We start from the raw sequence: 19,001 nt of genomic DNA, 5'->3' as shown, positions 1-19,001 counted from the left end.
GCTATAGGAAGGAGGCTGTCTCAATAAACAAACATTACGAAAATAAAATTGAAGGCATGTCACCTGCCACATAGTAAAGTACTGAATTAATTTCACAGCATGAATTCTGGAAAGTCATAAAAATTTAATATCATTGTAATTTCACAATCACTTGGAGAAAGATCCCAAGAAGCTCACTGTGATTGAGAAGGAGAGACCCAGTGGGGAAGCCTTGCCAAACGTTCAGGCACCAAATGCCAAGTTTATGTCTTGGTTATGGGGATGGGAGTTCATGTATATCCAATAGGGATCAAGGTGGAGCCGCAAAGAAGGGTTATCCCTTCTGGGGAAACCTTGTGATACTCAGAATAGACAAGACCACAGCCAGAAGAGAGGACTCTGCCTGAGGCTTGGTGGTGCTCATGACTGGGAATCATGGCCCCTTCCCCTCATGCTTTCTGGAACCACGAAGCCTCCTAGGAGACGAGAGTGTGAGAGTTCCTTAGGGTAGGACTCAGGTTGTTCCTGCAGCCAGGAATTCCAGCTTTCTGTCCTGTCCTGCCATTTCCTCCCTGGCCATTGGGGGTTATTGGTCAACAGCAGTCTTTTCGTGGTTTACTTGCTTTGGTTTATTGTTGGGCTGAAGCTACAAAAAGCATTTGCAAAGGCTGAAACTTTTCCAGGGCTTACACTTGGACTTTTCACACTTGCATACAGTGAGCTCAGACCACTAGGCTGAGCTGATTTTATTCTTGAATGGTTTGGGGCCTGTCCTTTCTAAACAGTTGGGAGTTTGGACAGGGTTGGTTGGTTGGTTGGTTGGTTGGTTGGCTGGTTGATTGACTGACTGACTGATTTTGTGTTTTTGAGACAAGGTCTCCCATGTAGTCCTAGCTGGCCTGGAATTCCCTCCCAGCAATGCTTCCCCATCAAAGGATTAGGATCGGTCTCCTTGTGTGCTTAATTCTCGTTAGTTCCTGGACTATGTTGGAGCTTCTAGCAAGGTGTTGGCATAGAGTAAAGGGTGCTGATGATGAGACTGTCATCAGACATCCTCACATTGTAACTTAATAGGAGTGGTTCGAATCTTGGTGAGTGCAAAGTCACAATAAACACAGGTGAGACAAATGAGTGGAGAAAGAGCTTTTACTTGCAGCAGGCAAGCAGAACAAGGGGAAGATTCTTAAGCAAGGCTCTCCTTGAACAAAGGAAGTGTTGGGATTTTTCTTCTTTAAACTTTTTTGTTTTGCTTTATTATTTTATTACTTCTCATCTTATACAATTCGATCTTATTTACCACCCCAGTTTCTCCCAGATCCACCTTCCCTTTCCTATCTACTCAACTTTGTGTCTTTTCTTTCCCCTGAATTTGTAGTGCTTTGTCTAATATTATAATTTTTAAAAAATACCTTTTACACTTCAGGTAGTTTACATTTCTCAAAGTTCTCCTAGGAAAAATGTGAAAATGTTACAAGAGTACAAAAAACATGCAAAAAAGAGTTTTCCTTCTTCTGATATCCCAAATGTTACACAGGAGATAGCATTGCTAAAATTCTAGTTTGGTTTCTTTGGCTTTAAATTCAGCTAGTCCAGTTTGTGCTGCCCATATACTCTTGGGTGTGTGGCCATCCACTGCAGTATGCCAATAGTTCTTCAGCTAAGACTTGAACCTGCTACCCATTTCTACAGTTCTTTGCTGGGTTTTTGTCTGCTTGAGTTTGCGTGGTTCTTGTGCATACTTACACCATTGCTCTAGGTTCATATGAGCAGGGTTCCAGAGATAGTCTGTGAATTGCCCAACTCTCTAAGTGACAGATCTACAATGGAACCTCTACACCTAAGGCTCACAGTACATGGTGGAACAAGTGGTAGAGAGGACACTAATGCATCTCTCAACTCTCATCATGAAGTTCCCTCATACAACAGAGGGCCATGAATACAAAAGGACACAAATGGCCAAAGCATAGAGAATTGGAGTCTGCAGAGTATGTGTCCTTGGATAAGTCTCCTATATTAAACTTCAACCACCCAGGGCTCAGAGACCATTGAGGAAGAGGGTACAGAAAGATTGTAAGAACTGGAGGAGGTGCATGATCATAAAGAAATAGAGGGTTTTTATTTTTTGGTCTTTTTGAGACAGGGTCTTAGGGCTACACTCTTAAAAGAAAACTAACACCAACTCTCTATCTTCCAGCAGCTATCAATTACTAGTAGCTCCTCATCTAGGGATAGGACTTCATGCCCCCTTCCCCACCTCAAGAAATCAGTGAGGAGCCATAGGGGGAACTGTCAAGGAAGAGGGAAGAGAATGCAGTGATATAAAGGGGGTAAGGGATGGTAATGCAACAGGAAGCTTGAAATGGGGGTAGGGGAATGGGAGGACATGGTAGGGAGGATGACTAATACTAAAGACCTATTGAAAATGTTATTTGGAAGCCTACCACTGTAGACGTTTCCTAAAGCGTATACATATGTAAAAAGAGTTTAAATTGAGTTACCCTATCATGGGGTGGCAATGCACCTGCTAGATACCACAGGCTAACAAATAAAGCCCAGTACCAGGAATAGGTTACGTCTTTTGGAGTTTTTGGTCAGTGAGGTCCCATAGACCTGCAACTCTAACTGGTCTTTGCCATTGCCCATTTAACCTGCAGAACTTGACAATAAGACTCTATTGTGAAGACACCACATACTTGAGACATAAAACGAGAAATTAAGCTGGTACTGAGCTGGAAGCTTTATCCCTGCTGGCTAGCTTTCATAGTGCTGGAAGGTGCTTCGCATGCTACTGGAGGAGAAATATCAGTCTTACTCAACTATGAACCCTGCAAGACACAATAACCACTGGCTTGGCAAGATATGCCCACTGGTGCAATAGTGTCATGAATGTCATGGGAGTAAGCATACCTATATATGTTCATAGAAGGGTAGACCAGTTCCTAGGCATGTTCATTTTAGGGGTACATTCCTGAGCATACTTATTTTAAAATGATGCTCGGCTTGCACCATACAGTTTTAGAATATTTTGAAGGTGTATTATGTCACAAGTCTATCCCTGAAGGTGCCTGCTTTGCTTAGTCACTTACAAAGTGATTTCAAATTTGTAGACAAAAATTATGGAATTTTGGAATTTAGAAGCAAAGCGTTTATTTAAATGTTTACAGATGTCCTATATGGAAATATTTCCAGTTGTTTTCTATAAAAAAATAATTCATAGCAAGAGAAAGTTCACCCAAAATTTTGAACAAAACCATGATGAGTCCCCACAGCATATGCAGTTCAGTGGAACCAAGAGTAATTTTATCTTTCCCAAATGTGGATAGAGGTATAAAATCAGTATCTTCATTTTTTTTTTAGGAAAATTCAATGTTTTAGTATAAATGTGTAATACTTGCATACAAAGTCAATGTTGTGTTGGGAGCTATTAGTATAAGCACAGCCATTATGTATATTGAGCTGTGGCAGGCTTGCTTATTTACTTTATGACCTTTCACCTTGACTCAAGAGTTTGTGTTTTACACACAAGCATTGAATTGTTCTGTCAAGTCAGGAGGAATGTGCTGATAATTTAGGGAAGATGGTTAATTGGTGGAATTCACAAGTATTTGACCATTCCCTGACCCTCAGATAAAGGTGGGAAAAGACAGCTGTTGAAGCTAATTGAGCTAAGCAAACTGTGGTTATCTGATGTTCTGCTGTATAAGAAAGCTGAGCTAAAATAAACTGGGGCTGCAGTCTCTACTGACAGTCCTCCTAAGTATATTTTCTCTGTCTCTTGTTTTTCTGTCAATCCTCACTCCCCCTTTCAGGTGCTGTTCATCTAAGGCCGGCTGGGACCGGCAATGTTGCAGAAATGTACTTTCACAAAGTGAAACTCACTATGTAGACCGGGCTGGCCTGGATCTCACAGAGATCTACCTGCTTCTACCTCCTTAGTGCTGGGATTAGAGGCTTATGCTAACCATACCTGGCTAACTCAGGGATATTTTTGAATGAGTCAGTATTTCACTGGCTTCTACAGAGGCTGGAATTTCATCATCTGGAAAGAGAACCAATGCAGACAAGTGATACATGTTTAACTGAAGTTTTCGTAGTTGCCTTTCTTCTCCATGGGAATTGTAGTTCCCAAGATTTTTGACTTTCAAGATCTTAGCATTTTGGACTTAATATTTTAGAATTGTGATTTCCAGGATTTGGGACTTGAGGGGTTTTAATCTTTCTGGATCTCAGCATGTGAGATGACAGTGCTTGGATTCTATCCCTCAGGACAGAATGGCATCAGAATGTGGCACACAGAAGAATTTTCTATCTCAATTTCAGTTTGCCAGGGAAGGCTTCCTAGAATAAGAAACTATTTTAGTTGGCTCTGCAGAAGTAAAGTTTACCTCACAGTGGAAAGTAGAGGGACAGAGGGAGCAGTCCCTAGAGGAGGAAGCAGCAAATGGGAAACAGCAGAGCTGAATTTCTGGCAGCTGGGGAGCTGGAAGTTTCCGAATGGCTGACACATGGAGTCACTGAGGAGACAAGGACAAGTATACCTTAGAACACGGAAGTCATCAAGAGTCATGGATCAGAGCTTGGATTTACCTGAATTCTTGTGTATAATACCACAACTTGTATTTCAGAAGTGCCCTTGACTACATTTTATGAATTTCACAGCAGAGACATTAGTTGGTCAGAAATATAATAAGCCCAGCATCGTGGCCCACACCTTTAATCTCAGGTCGGGAGGCAGAGGTGGATGGATCTCTGTGAGAGGGAGGCCAGCCTGGTTTCCATAGTGAGTTCCAGGCCAGATCTGTCTAATGGGAAACCTTGTCTCAAAAAAAGAAAGAAAAATAATAGAATTTGTGAAGATAGGTAAGCAAGTCTAGGATTTTGTAAATGTATGGTACCAAAGAAGTAAAAAAAAAATACAGTAATATATATGATTAAAGTTTTTTTTTCTTATCATCAGTCCAGAAATAGAGATGATTCATAATTAGTGCCTTTTCATTCTCAGTACTGGTTCCCTCTTGTGGTCTGACTTAGTTACTACAGTTTTCATTGCTTAGGAAGGGAAAAAATCCAAGAAAATAGGGTAGCGCCCGTTTGAAAGGCAGGACCTGCAAGTGACATGCATCACTTTTGCCCATGTTGCATTAGCCAGTACTTAATGACAGGGAGAAATAATCTAAAGTTGCATCACCGTGTGATGTTCAATAATAGTAGAAGTTGGATGGATACATATTGGGTAGCAGAATACCTTAGTAACACCCAGGGTACAGGTTTATGGGAGGAGAGAAAAGATAGGTTTCCCAGTCTGGGTAGTTTTGAGTTGTAGTGCATTACCTAAGCTAAGATTGAAGAGCCTAGGAATCCTGCACATGGATACATCTTCCAGGTATGGAACTTAGGGTTCCAGCTCATCAGCAAAACAGAAGCCTGAACAACAGCAACACATAAAGTATGGACACATGGAGATACCAAGGAAGGATTACCAAGGATGCAAGAAGAAAATCAGGATGCTGAGGTGTTCTAAAGGCCAAGAGACAGGCGTATCCAGGATGAGGGGAGCAGCTAATGGTGTAGTGGGGACACTCCTGTGACACTGTCAGCCAAATAACCCTTTTCCTTTATTAAGTCATCTCAGGCATGTTGTCACAGTGACGCAATGCTAAAACAGCATTGTCTATTTTGTTTTTATTGCTTCTCGTTTTAGCTTCAAAAATTCAAAGTTTAGTGTATCAAATAATAATCTTTATTGTGAGGCTGTTATCCGTATGTGTCAATGTATCTTGCTCCTATTTGCTCTGCCCAGTGCCACCCCTCCCTTCTTTCCTGCTTCTTGCTTTTGTGGCCCTTCATCCCCCCCAAATAGCCCTCCTTTTCATGTCATATGTATGTAACATGCATATAACATAAGCACGCATACAATCTAGATTCTTCATGTGAAAGAAATCATGAAATATTTTTCATTTTTCCCTATCTCTTGTTCTCTTCTTTTTAGATACTTCTTAGTCTCCCTTATGCCTTCATATCATGAATGTGTGTATGACACTGTCCTACTATGTAGCCCAGGCTACCCTTGAACCCACAGCAATCCTCCTTGTCATAGCCTTCCAGAGTGGTGTGAGTCACCAGGCTTCCTGTCCTGTTTTATTATGTAAAGTAGCCTATGAAGTATTCTTTTTTTGGTATCTCTTAAAGATATGTAAAAATGTAAATGAGTGAGCCTGCCTTTAAATCCTAGTACCCTGATCCCCCGAGGCAGAGACCATAGGAGCTCAGTGAGTTCCAGGCCACACTGATCTACATAGTGAGTTCCTGACCAACTGGGGCTACAGGGAGACCCTGTCTCAAAAAAAGTAGTAAATATATGTGTTTTAATGGTATTTTATTATTTTTATTTTATGTGTATGAGTGTTTTGCCTGCATGTAAGTGCATCTGTGTTGTGCAATGCTCATGGAGGTCAGACAGTCAGTGCTCTTAACCTCTGAGCCACAGCTTTGAATTCCCGGTTCTGAGTGCCAGGATTATAGGCATGAGCCACCACACCTAGTTTGATGAAATGTTTAAAAAGAATTTTTTGCAGGATTACGTTTTCAGGATTGTGATCTTTGGGATTTCAACATTTGGGAATATGGTGTTAAGACTGTCCCCCAGGGCTGTGGTCTAAACCTATTTACGCTGTAAAATGACTGCACTCTTAGCGGGGCATGCTCATGCCTTAGCTTCTTTGGTGTTAGGTTTATTTAAATCTCATCAAAGACTAAATAAATATTGTAGTTCCCTTTGGTAGAAAGACATCTTTAGTTCTCCTTTTTAAAATTAATGCAAATGTCAAGATAAACTTCAGAGCTAGGGATGTGGCTCAGTTGGTAGATTACTTGTCTAGCATTCAGGAAGCCCTGGGGGTGATCCCTAGCAATGCATACCTTGGACATTGTACCATACTTCTATAATCTAGCACTAGGGTGATGTAAGCAGGAGCACCAGGAGTTCAAGATCATCCTTAGCGACATAGCAAGTTTGAGGATAGCCTGGGTTACAGAAGACCACCCTCCCCCATCAAAAAAGAAATACTTCAATTTATTTTTGATATTATAGTTATCTCTTATATACCTTCAAAAATAAATATAACCAGTAGTGGTATGTAGATCATATATATATATATCAAATTATTCAAACAACTGTTTCCCTAAATAGACAGCAAGGGCTACACCATTTCCTTCTTTTATGAGACCTTTTAACAACACAATGCACCACAGCAACCCAACAGTTCTTGCCATTACTTCATTTTGGAAACTTGAATTCTAATTGAATACCCAAGATTTATTTCCATATTGCATTGCTTTAATAAAAGTCAGAAGATAGCAAATAGGGCCTGGAGAGATGGCTCAGCAGTTAAGAGCACTGACTGCTCTTGTAGAGGACCCAAGTTCGATTCCCAGCATCCACATGGCAGCTATGAACCATCCTGTCCTTAACTCCAGTTCCAGGGGAATCCGACGCCCTCTTCTGACCTCCGTGGCACTGCAGGACATGGGTGTACTCACATGCATGCAGGCAATACACTCATACACAGAAAATAAAAATAATATTAAAGAAAGAAAATAGCAATTGTGCCAGGCATCCTCTGACCAAGCATGCATGGTAAGTGCACACCTTCTAATTTTTTAAAAAATATTTTTATTATTGGAGCTGTAGGGATGGCTCAGTGGTTAAGAACACTGATTGTTCTTGCAGAAGTCCAGGGCTTGAATCCCAACATCCACATGGCAGCTAGCAACTGTCTACAACTCCAGTTCCAGGGGATCCGACAGCTGCTTCTGTCCTCGGCAGGCATTGCACGACTCGGGTGCACTTACCTCCATGCAGGCAATACGGGCATACACATAAAACAATATATTTTTATGTGTATTTCTGCTGAGGACAGGCACTTGTACACACACATAAAGTGAAAAAAATTTTAACTAGGAGGAGAGAAGGTAAAGGTCTATTGTTTTCCATAGATTTTTGAAAGGATCACTGAGTGTCTTGGAAAAGGTTAAAATCATGGAGCTAGATCTTTAGATTCGGGTTTCAGTGAAATCAGTTCATGATTATTGATTATCAAGTGTACTCCATAGAGGGGAAGTGAGATCCAGGGCTGTGTGTGATTTCTGTTCTTACCAGGTGGGAAGGAATGAAGGCTGGGTGACACTGTAAACCCAGCAGGGTTTGGGGTCCTGGGTCAGTCTTTTCCCACTGTGCTGTTAACACTCACTACACTCAGGCAGAACCTGTTGGGCCAAAGACCACCACCGTGGGCTGGGACTGGACTGCTGGAGTGCAGTGTATACTAGGGGCAGTCCTAGAGTTATACTCCTTTGTGCCAAAAGTAGATGGCAGAGCAGCTGGGAGAGATGCTGTGGGCCTGGGTCCCTGCACTCTAGGTTGCTGCTGCCTTAGTGGAGTGTAGCCAGGAGGGCCGTAGAGTGATCTAGGACCAGAAAGGAGATCCAAGCGATCCTAGCTGGGAAGGACTGCACCCAGCAGACCTATGGGCTCAGCTTGTGGCTAGCAGGATAGGTATCGCTTGTACCAGGGATCCCGAGATAGGGAAAGGTCTGGGTGCGGTGTGCTCACTTGAATCACTTGTGGGTGTTACATTGAGAGCTGGGACAGGCACGCAGGTAGGTTTCTAGTCAGTAGAGATGTAAGGGGGGGACTCTGGGGGCACGAGGTACTGGGGGCCAGAGGCAGAAACTTTCTCCTGGACAGTCAGGAGTCCTGGAATGCCAGCTACCAGGGCTATGGCCACTGAGCTGGTGCTCCGCTCTGGAGGAGCTTGAGGGAAGGGCAGCCTTGGCCTGGTGACTGGTGGATGCCTGGGGGCTTCGGAAGCCCAGGCCAGTGGCCCATCCGTGTCCACCACGAAGTGCTGACAGATGCTCCAAACTCCACAGCATCCACTACAAGGTTTGTGAGACAAGCTCTGCGTCCTTTCCCACAGGCCGGAGATGAAGTGAGGCCACTGGTTGAGGAGTGGCTAAAAGTGGTAAAAGACAGGAGACTTTGAAAAGTGTAAAGACAGTTAAAACCACAAGTGGAGAAAATTCTCAGGGACATTCGATCGTGTTAACACAATATAAAGGTTCCCAAGGTCGCTAGGCACTGAGAATCCCGGCACTGGTGGGTACGCCCAGCCGCAAGGCATCTTGGGTCAGTACTGAAAACTGTCCAGGTAGATAGACTTGGGTTTGGCTGCCCAGGCGACTGTGTTTTGCTGGTGATGAATGAGGCTTTGAACTTCAACATCCTTTAATCCTGCACATCCCCGCCCCACCCCACCCGACTCCCGGCCTTAAAATGTCAATACTTTTGAGCAGTAAAAAAACCCCAAACCCAAACCCCCTGTACTTTGCCTATTGCCCATTAATTTTAGAAAAGTCTCATGTATCGCAGACTGGCCTCAAGCTCAAGTATAGGCTAAAGATGACCTTGAACTCCAGATTCTTCTGTCTTCACCCTCCCCCAAGTGCTGGAGTTACTGGCCTGAGCTATCATACCTACCTTACCCATTACAAAAATAAAATCCTTTAACCCCCCGAAATTGATTTTGATACAGGATATCAAATGTTAGTTTAGTCCTGCCCTTACCACACACTTAGCCAATAGTCTTGTTTTTTTCCCAGTCAATTGGCTGGTGATTCTTTTCCATTAACAATGGAAAAGAGTCTTATTTCCTTTCCCAGTTTCTCTCGTCTATTAAACTTCTGCAGGTGTATTACAATAACTTACTTAGGGCTATATATCTAGTATACACACAAGTGGGTAAATGGACCCAAACTCCTTGTGTTTAAAGATCTGGGATATGTAAATTAGGTGTTAAAAATAGAATGAATGGATCTTTGTGGAAGAAAGGGTGGAAAGACTGTAAGAGCCAGAGTTGGTGGATGGATATAAGGAAACTGTTTTCCCCATAACAGAGCAGCTGCTCACGAGTTCATCAGTGTTTGGGACAGCGTGCACAAGACCCGTGGGAAGGCAGAACAAAAATCCAGCATGGAGAAGGGAGGTGAGCAAAGAGCCCCAGCCTTCACGGAGGAACTGTTGGCAACTGATAGCTGCTGGGAGAGGGAGACTCAGTTTTCCCTAAGGGTGTGATGCCAAGTAGGTGGACCATGTTTTAAGGGGATGGACCCACACCCAAGAGCATCTGAGCAACACAAATTAGACTATAGGCTTTTAAAAGAGGACATTAAGTGGGGGGGGTATAGGGGGACCCGGGCTACAGAGAGTAATGTGTGTAGAGATGGGGGCACTGAATATGATCAAAATGCACTGTATGAAATTCTCAAGATAAACATTACCATTGAAATCTAACTGATGACTTTATATCCATACTCAGGTGCCAAGGATCCGAGTGTAACCGAATATGACTAGTAAAAATCAGATACATAGAGATTAAAGACATATGCGCAAATATGTGTTAGTAGCATTAAAAATGTAGGAAGCAGCATATTTCCTACATGAAATGGAGATCTTTAAAGGTTAAAAACTCATTCAATTTTATATCTTACAGAGTTTATACTGAGTTCAATATTGTATAACTGTATTAATTCAACTGTGAACTTAAAAATTTACAGCCACTTTTGAAAAAGATGTATCCTTGCTCTGGAAATTGTTACTGAATATGTTAAAGTTGTAATGAAATGTTTCTTCTAATCATGTGGTTATTAAATAAAAATATTTTTTAAAAATATAAAAGATCTAGCTGGGCATGGTGGCACATGCCTTTAATCCAGCACTCAGGAGGCAGAGGGAGGAGGATCTCTGTGATCAAGGCCAGATATCACAGTGAAAGATTTATCGTCCTCTTTTTTTTTTTTTTTTTTTTTTTTTTTTTAAAAAAAAAAAAAAAAAAAAAAAAAAAAAAAAAAAGATCTGACAATACTCAGCTCATGGACTTTTGGCAAGACTTAAGTTGCAGACTGGTTTTCCACAGCATGTTTATTTATACATATATTATAAAATATAAACATCTGCATATTTAACCACTGATCTGAAGTGCTATTTGATATGCTGAATTCTTATAACCACCTAGGGTCTAGTTCTAATCATTTCAGTCCTCAAGATACCAATTCCTATGCTACCCTCACACTGTTTACAAGGTGGTGCTTCCTTTTTTTTTTTTTTTTGAGTGTGTCTCCCTATAGCCCCAACTGGCCTTGAACTTGCTATATAGACCAAACTGGCAGCGATTTCAGACATCTACCTGCCTCTGCCTTCTGAGTACTGGGATTACAGGTGTCACCATGCCTGTCTTTACCTGCCTTTTAAAAAAATGTTCATTTTTTTTTAATGTACAGGAATTTGGTGGGGGTTTAGAAAGGAGTGCAGATATGGGAGGGGATCTGATCTAAATATAATTGAAATTATATTGTATGAAATTCACAAATTAAAAAATGTTCATAGCTACTTCTGTTTCTTTGACAAAATGAAGTGGGTATATAGAACACGTCACAATTCATTTTGTAAATTTAAAAGTTTTTCAGTTGATTAGCTATCTTGAAGGTCAACCACATCAACAAATGATTTCCTTATCCTCCCCAAGTTTTCTTTGTCTCATATTTTCCATGTATTAAACAAAAAGTTAATATAAATCTGTTTCTTGCTGTTACTTATGTGATGAAATCCAAACTCCTAAGGTGGAATACAAGACCCCTTGGGACAGGATATTTTGGGTCTCTTATCTAGCTTTATCTGTATGCAAAGTGGAAGTGCTTGTTCCTTCCCAATGCACATTCCAGCCAGTGAGCTTATGCCTCCCAGTATGCCCTGTCTCTTCATTCTTCTGTAGTTTCATTCATTTCTCACTACTTCTAACATCCCCCCCTTCACCATACATAATCTCTACTAGTTCTCACATATAAGCTTAGATCTTTGATGGTACACAGCAAATTCAAAATGTTAAATTAGTTAATGGAAAAATGCCTGAAAGATGTCCATTAGCTGTGAATGATTTTCAAGCATTAAAATTTGAATGCATTTCAAAACAGTGTTATTTGAAGCTGCATTATGCTTAGCTTAGTGAATTTAGTAAGCTTATTTTACTTTATACATTTTTTGTATGAAGTACATACATGTCAGTGTGCATGTGCATGCCCACATGTGGAGGTCTGAGTAAAAAATCAGGTGCCTTCCTCTATCCCTCTTCGTGTTATTACCTTGAGACAGATCTCACTGAACTGCAAGCTCTCCTTTTCAGCTAGTTGGGCTGGTGAGTGAGCTCTTGGGACCTGCCTATCTCTGCCCTTCCCCCAGAGCTTGGATTATAGGCATGTACAGCCATTTCTGGCTTTTGAACTTAGGTACTCATGCTTGCAGAGCAAGTGCTCTTTCCCCACCGACCAATTCTCAGAGCCTAGAGTAAGCATATTTTAAGAAAGACTGGAGATCTGGGGGAAAATGTCTTAGACCCAAATAACTGTTAAGAGAAAAGTTAACATGAAAATAGTACTTTCCATATTTAGACCACCCAAAAGAAAATCAAATTTTATTAAAAAGTACCCATTCCAGTTAACATCCCAATAAATGCTTTGATGAATGCACTACACCCCAATACCTTCTTTCATCCAGAGTATCTCCATTAGGATCCTCTACTTGTCACCTTAGGTTAAATGATGTTCCATAACAATTTCTTGTGTAGGGCTGTATAATAAATTGTGATGTCAAAAAATATTTTTTCATTAACTTATCACATCCCTTCTGGGATTTTTCTTCTTTGAAATATGGTATCAACTCTGAGAGAAATCTATCATTCATTAGGAGTGTCTCTAATATGAATCTTTTTGGGAGGATTAAAACATGTTTCTTGGTTCAAGGAAAAATTTAGGATCCTGAGTTAGCTTACAGTATACAGTTCTGGTGCAGAGTATTAGGGCGTTGTATTGACTTTATAATATCTAGGATAAATGAGAGCCCTCAGGCTATAGATAGCTTTCTAGTCTAGGTTTATGGTATATTTTTAAAAATTCAGATTTTAAGAATCTATAAAATGAACACTATTACATCCATCTTCTATTGTAGTTAACTCTTCCAAGTTTAGTCCTTAAAGACAAACCAAGGACATGATAGGCTAGAATAGTTGAATGTCATCATAGCCTTTGGTATTAACTGGGATTTCAGTTCTTGGTATTCAGTATTCTCATAAGCTTCTAAATTTTTGTGACCTTCCTGTAAGTGCTGGCAGTTTTTAATTAAACGTCAGTGTCAAGCATATTGTGTAGCTCCTCTATAAGCAGCAAGCCAGTTATGCTGTAGACTGTATTGATGAATTAGAGAACTGTAAGGGTACTTAGCATATCAAACTAATAAGAACTGTATAGTGGTATGTTTAATTTTAAACCCTCCTGCTTGGCTTCATTTGGGAATCTGGAAAAGCTCCCTCAAAATAGATTTCTCTCCAATCATTAATTCTTGTCATATCATTTAAGGATTAATGTCTTACAAATGTTTTCTTACATTTATCATCGTCACAGGATTCCCTTCAACATAAATTTCTGGATGTTGAATGAGTCCTCATTAGTAGTCTCATGTTTCAAGTATGAAGTTCCTTATGTTTAACAAGGCTTGTACATCTGGCGAAGGTTTTTTTACAGACCTTACATTTGAATGGTTTTTCTCCTGTATGAATTACTTTATGTCGAAGGAGGGAAGAATTGCGGCTGAAGGATTTTCCACAGTGAAGACACTGATAGCTTTGGTTTGCAGAATCTTGAAAACTCAATCTTGCTCCTGAAAGATTTTCCATGTTATAGTAGTCACCATCCCTTGCTTTAGTATGAAGCTTTTGATGACTCTTAAGGTCTGAATGTCTGTTGAAGGATTTCCCACATTCATTGCATTTGTATGGTTTTTCTCTGGTGTGGGTGGTCTGATGTCGAATAAGAGAAGATGTTCTGCTGAAGGTTTTCTCACAAAGGGGACATTCATACGAATCCTTTATAGTACGGCTTTTAGGTTGTCGACCATGAGACCATAAAAATCCTGAATAGAACATGTATTAAAATTGAGTGAGAAAAAGCACACAAAATCTCAGTGCTGTACATTGTTACTGATGAATTTTACCGTAATTCGTAAATATCTAAATGCAAATTTTTCTCAAATTATTCCATAGACTTGAAAGAAAGGAAATAATTTCAAATTTACTCTATAAAGTCAGAATTACCCTTTTAGCTGGACAAGGGATACTCATACAAAAAGAAAACTATACACGGATATTCTTGATGAGTGGAGAACAGTATTTTCAACAGATTACTAGCAAGTCAAATTCAATGGCACATCAAAAAGATTATTTACTCATGGTGAAGTGATATTGGCTTACAATTTCCTTTTTGTGTATCAGGTAATGAATGTTGAAAATTTATATAAGAAGTTAGCATATTAAAAACCAAGTTTTAATTTAAGGGCACAAAGCAATCATTGAATGGTCACAAATGACTAAAACAAAAATATCTCACAATTTTATTTTAACCCACTATTCATCCATCTTTTTTGTTGTTCTTTATGTACTAAAGGATGGAGATAAAATGGTACAAAGAGACATGGCACCCATCCCCAAGGAACAAAGTTCAACACAGGCAAAAGATTTATATAGATGCATACAACTATAATTTTGATAAGTGCTAAAGGGAGACTATGGGGATGTGGGAGTATCTAACAGAAAAACCTAGTTAAGAAAGGCTGCCTTGAGGATATAGGAACTTATTTGTGCTGTGAAAGAACAGGTGTGTTAAAGGGGAAGGATAAAAGAAAGTATCCCAGAAAGATTATGCATTTCTAAGTCTCATATATATATATATAATAAAAGCTGTATTTTCAGATATGATAGACTAAAGAAGAATATAAAGGCAATGAGATCAAATGTTAAGAACTCAAAGAAAAACTGTGATATATTCCTGTAGGGGTGTCTTTGCTGCACATCAACACTTATCACAGTGCTCAGGACACAGCAAAGAGATGCTTAATATTAACACACACTTGATGTTGGTTGACTGAAAGCCAATCAGTGTGGTTGGAGGGCAAAAGGGAGAAGTATATGGGATGAGAAGAGGTTGGAAAAGGAGGCAGGACTGGAATGCTACAAAGTAAAACAGCATCGTGATTTCAGTTTTGCTTAAGCAAACAGACACAAAATCTGAGCTTTGGTAGTTTGTGGCTCCAACACCGGGATGGGGAGAAACAGAACTAAAGGCATGCTAAGGTCATAGTTCAGGTGACAGGACAGTACTGATGGCCCTGCAGATGGGACACATGGAGAAATTCCGAAATGTTTGGAAAATAAACCACTGAGTGGTAAAGGATTGTATCAAAAACAGGAAAATGTATCTTTTATACCTGGATAGATGCTGGTGTTATTTATTCAGATAGCGAACAACAGAAGATGACCACAAATGAAAAATTAGACTTTGGTTTTATGAAGTTTAAAACTTTTTATACAAGAAAAATATCATAATGTATATAAACTTCAGTTAAGAGAAGTCTGATCTGGGGTTTGAAGTCATCTATATATGTACAGTAATGAAAAGTTTAAATTGCAGTTGTGATAAGCTAGGAAAAAATGTAGATTAAAAAGAGGTTAAAGTGAGATCAAATATTGAGAAACTGAAATTTATTGGAAACTTAGGGAAAGATATGCCCATAATTGGCAGAGATAAAATAAGCAGAAAAAGGAAAATCAGGATTATCCTGAGATCCTAAGAGTGTGTTTTAATAGTGAAGAACAGTTAACAATGTCCCTTGCTGTGGAAAAGTGAGATAAAGAGTGGAAAGATGTCCACAGTGGTCAGCTACAAATGGACTATGAAAGACCCTCACAACAGCTAGCAGAGACAAGTGCTGGGTCAGAGCTAAACTGAAATGGGGTAGGAATAAGAAGCGAGAAGGTGGGAAAAGCAAGTGTAAATTACTTTGAGAACCTTGGCTAGAAAGAACTGAGAAACTGCAATACTTGGAAGAGGGTGCTGGGTTGTGAGAAAATCTTTAAAAACCAGTAATGAACAAAAAATGTTCAAAATGTGTATTTACAACTCTGTGTTAGAAAGGACTTTTAACCAGAGCATGTAAGTGTCCTATGATGCCCAATGGATTTCAGGAAATCTATGCCAGACCCAAAGGAACACAACTTTAGCAGTTCTACAAACCTTTAACTGTAGATAAAACACAAATGGTCAAAATATGAGAAAAGTCAGAAGAAATAAGTCCCCAAAAGACAAGGAGAGGGATGGAGCACTTACTCTAGAAAATAAGAGAGAATTGCCCTCTTGTGGGAAATATTCGTTATAAGTGAGAATACAAGTGATGGTAGCCTTGCGATGGATGATTTCACATTTTGTAGTAGGGCAGTTAAAAATATTTCTATGCTTTAGTGCTGACGTTCTAAAAAGATATCCTACATCAGGTATGCCTGAAAAATTTCAACAATCTAAATGTCCAACAGTATGTGTGATGGTTGAACATACGATATATACATAGAATGGGATATGGTATGTGAATCAAAGCCACATGCTTATACACTAGTGAAATATGTAATTGTTAAGAAGAACAGGAAGCAAAATAACATTCATGGTGAATATTAGAAAAAAACTGAAAAGAATTCCAGTTTTGGACGAAAAAGAATGCTCAGAAACCAGACAGACATATCACCAACAAATGGCTTTAAAAACCCCAAAGCATGGTACTGTAGAGGAGAATGAGGCTGTAGGTGAGTTACTGCTTTATACTTTATTCGCTAAAATTGGTTCTAATTTTACAATTTCAAAGTCTCTTACAAAGTGTAAGCAAGAATGAAGAGAATACTATTGTGTTCAAGGAGTTAAGGCACAAGTTAAGAAGTTCTACAATCAAGGAAAATAGGAAGGCTATTCGGAGCCACTCTAGCATAAACTACATTTTTTTCTTCAAAAGACAGAATAATGTCCAGTGTTAGGTTAGCTCACATTTGTTTATTGAGCACTCGCCATGTTCCAGGAAATGTTCTAAGTTTGCCATGTGTTTCAACGGGGGAAGGCACTGTGATTGACTTTATGTTACAGGTGAGGTATCTGGTACCAATTTTGCCTCAAGTCACACAACTTTAAGTGTTTGTGGTCTTAACCCATGGCACTATTTTGCTACGTAAGTAAAAGAAACTTTGGCTACGAAGATGGGTAAAGTGGCTACCCATAAAAGTGGTAGGCACTTTACCCACAGTAAAGTGCCTACCACATAAGCCTGAGGGCCCGAGTTGAGATTCCCAGAGTACATAGAAAATGCAGGGCATGGCGCTAAATGTTTGTGATCTCAGAGCTGGGTGTGGAGACAGGCAGATCCCTGGAGCTCATTGGCCAACTAGCCTAGCCAAATTGATGAGCTTCAGGCTCTGTGAGACCTTGTCTCAAAATAATTAAATAAATAATAAATAAATAAATAAAGATGGACAGCAATCAAAATGGACAGCAATCAAAGAAAGATACCTAACTTCAAATCCAGGCTTCTACACATGTACATACCACACAAAGAGAGAGCACCTGTGAACAAAGGTGACACTTTCCCCCCAGAGTTTGAGGAATTTTGTTATCTCCTAACTAGTAATTCAGAAGTTGTGCTGCACGCGTGTGTATAGCAGTCAGTATGTTCTTACAAACGCCTTTTGTCTGCCTTGTTATTACCCAACATAGTTCTTCCCGGGATTTCTCCCTCAATTGTCTCTTACCTTCCAGATTGTGGTTCTCAACTCATGTAGAAAACATACCAGATGTTCATATGGCCAAAAAATCCCTCATAAGCATACACAATACTATGGACACTTTATAAGGAACAGAAATCCATCCGGACCAGTAGGTTAAACTACTGAAGGAGAAGACCAGAAAAGCACCTGTATATTTCTGTATATGTCTCTATATGGGAAAGGACTTTTTACCAGACACCAGGAAAATCTGAAATTGTGCCCTAAAGATATCTGTACCCAGAACCAAATGAATGCAAACACTTTAGCAGCCCTATAGCTTTTAACAGATGTAGTGACCACTCATGGATAGATTAGGTAAAGACACAGAGCCACCTTTATACACTATGTTCAGATTTCTGAAGTTCTCCAGCATCACATCCTTGTACAGGATCTTTCCAGCAGAGTCCAGCTGCTCCCACTCTTCCTTGCTGAATTCCACAAGCACATCTTTGAATGTCACTGGTTCCTAAAACATTAAGTTCCTTTTAATCCAAAGGGCACGTTTCCCAAAATATTACTAGAGACGTGAATTTGGAAAGAACAGAATACAAACTAAAGTATACAAGAAATTGCTAGGCTACTATATTATCAGTCAATTTGGTACTGATAGGCTTGGAGAGGGCTGCAATGGGAAAAAGAAATGCAGTCCTTACTCTAAAATTGCTTACACTATGAGGACAAATGATAGTTGAAATTGTGGAGCAAAATATTATAGTGTAGGGGCTGAAGAGATGACTCAGTGGTTAAGAGCCCTAGTTAGTGCTTTTGCAGAGGACCTGGGTTTGGTTCCCAGCATTCACATGACAGCTAACAGCTGTAACTCCAGTTCCATAGGAAACAATGCCCTCTTCTGACCTCCATGGGCATTGCATGACACAAGAGCACTTACATACATGCAGGCAACACACTCATACACATAAAATAAAAATACTTGTAAAAATTACAGTATAAAGCATGTACATAAGAGAAAAAAGGGTTCAAGGTAGATATAAGGGAAATATGTGGTAAAAATGTAGGCTTTTTCTGGCATGGCATTGTTTTCTAACTCCTCACCATGCAGGTCTCACAGCTCAACAGCACTTTGGCTGTTAGTCAACATTGCTTGATTACAGATTAGTCTTTACTGCATTTGGTTTTTCTTTTCTATAACTGTTACCTGTAGTGATCTTATTTTCTTGCATTTATCCATGCAGCATGACAAGGATGTATTTAAACAAAGCAGAGATTTTTGTTTTGTTTACTGATTGTATTCTTTGCCCATATAAAATGTCTGGCATATTAGGA

The 19,001-nt window shown here is 39.8% G+C and overlaps 1 protein-coding gene across 1 annotated transcript in view; it reads right to left on the bottom strand.

Annotated features, from left to right (window-relative positions):
- Positions 1 to 13,547: 13,547 nt before the first annotated feature.
- Znf215 (zinc finger protein 215) overlaps positions 13,548 to 19,001 on the bottom strand; it is a 13,172-nt gene continuing 7,718 nt past the window's right edge. Inside the window, 2 exon segments of the mRNA XM_017802832.1 lie at positions 13,548 to 13,996; positions 18,051 to 18,183. Coding sequence (XP_017658321.1) covers positions 13,548 to 13,996; positions 18,051 to 18,183 — 582 coding nt within the window.

This window comes from Nannospalax galili, unplaced genomic scaffold, assembly GCF_000622305.1.
Source record: "Nannospalax galili isolate Female #2095 unplaced genomic scaffold, S.galili_v1.0 scaffold426, whole genome shotgun sequence".
Classification (NCBI taxonomy): Eukaryota; Metazoa; Chordata; class Mammalia; order Rodentia; family Spalacidae; genus Nannospalax; species Nannospalax galili.
The sequence above is the reverse complement of the archived record's forward strand: the minus strand, read 5'-3'. Positions and strand labels throughout refer to the sequence as shown.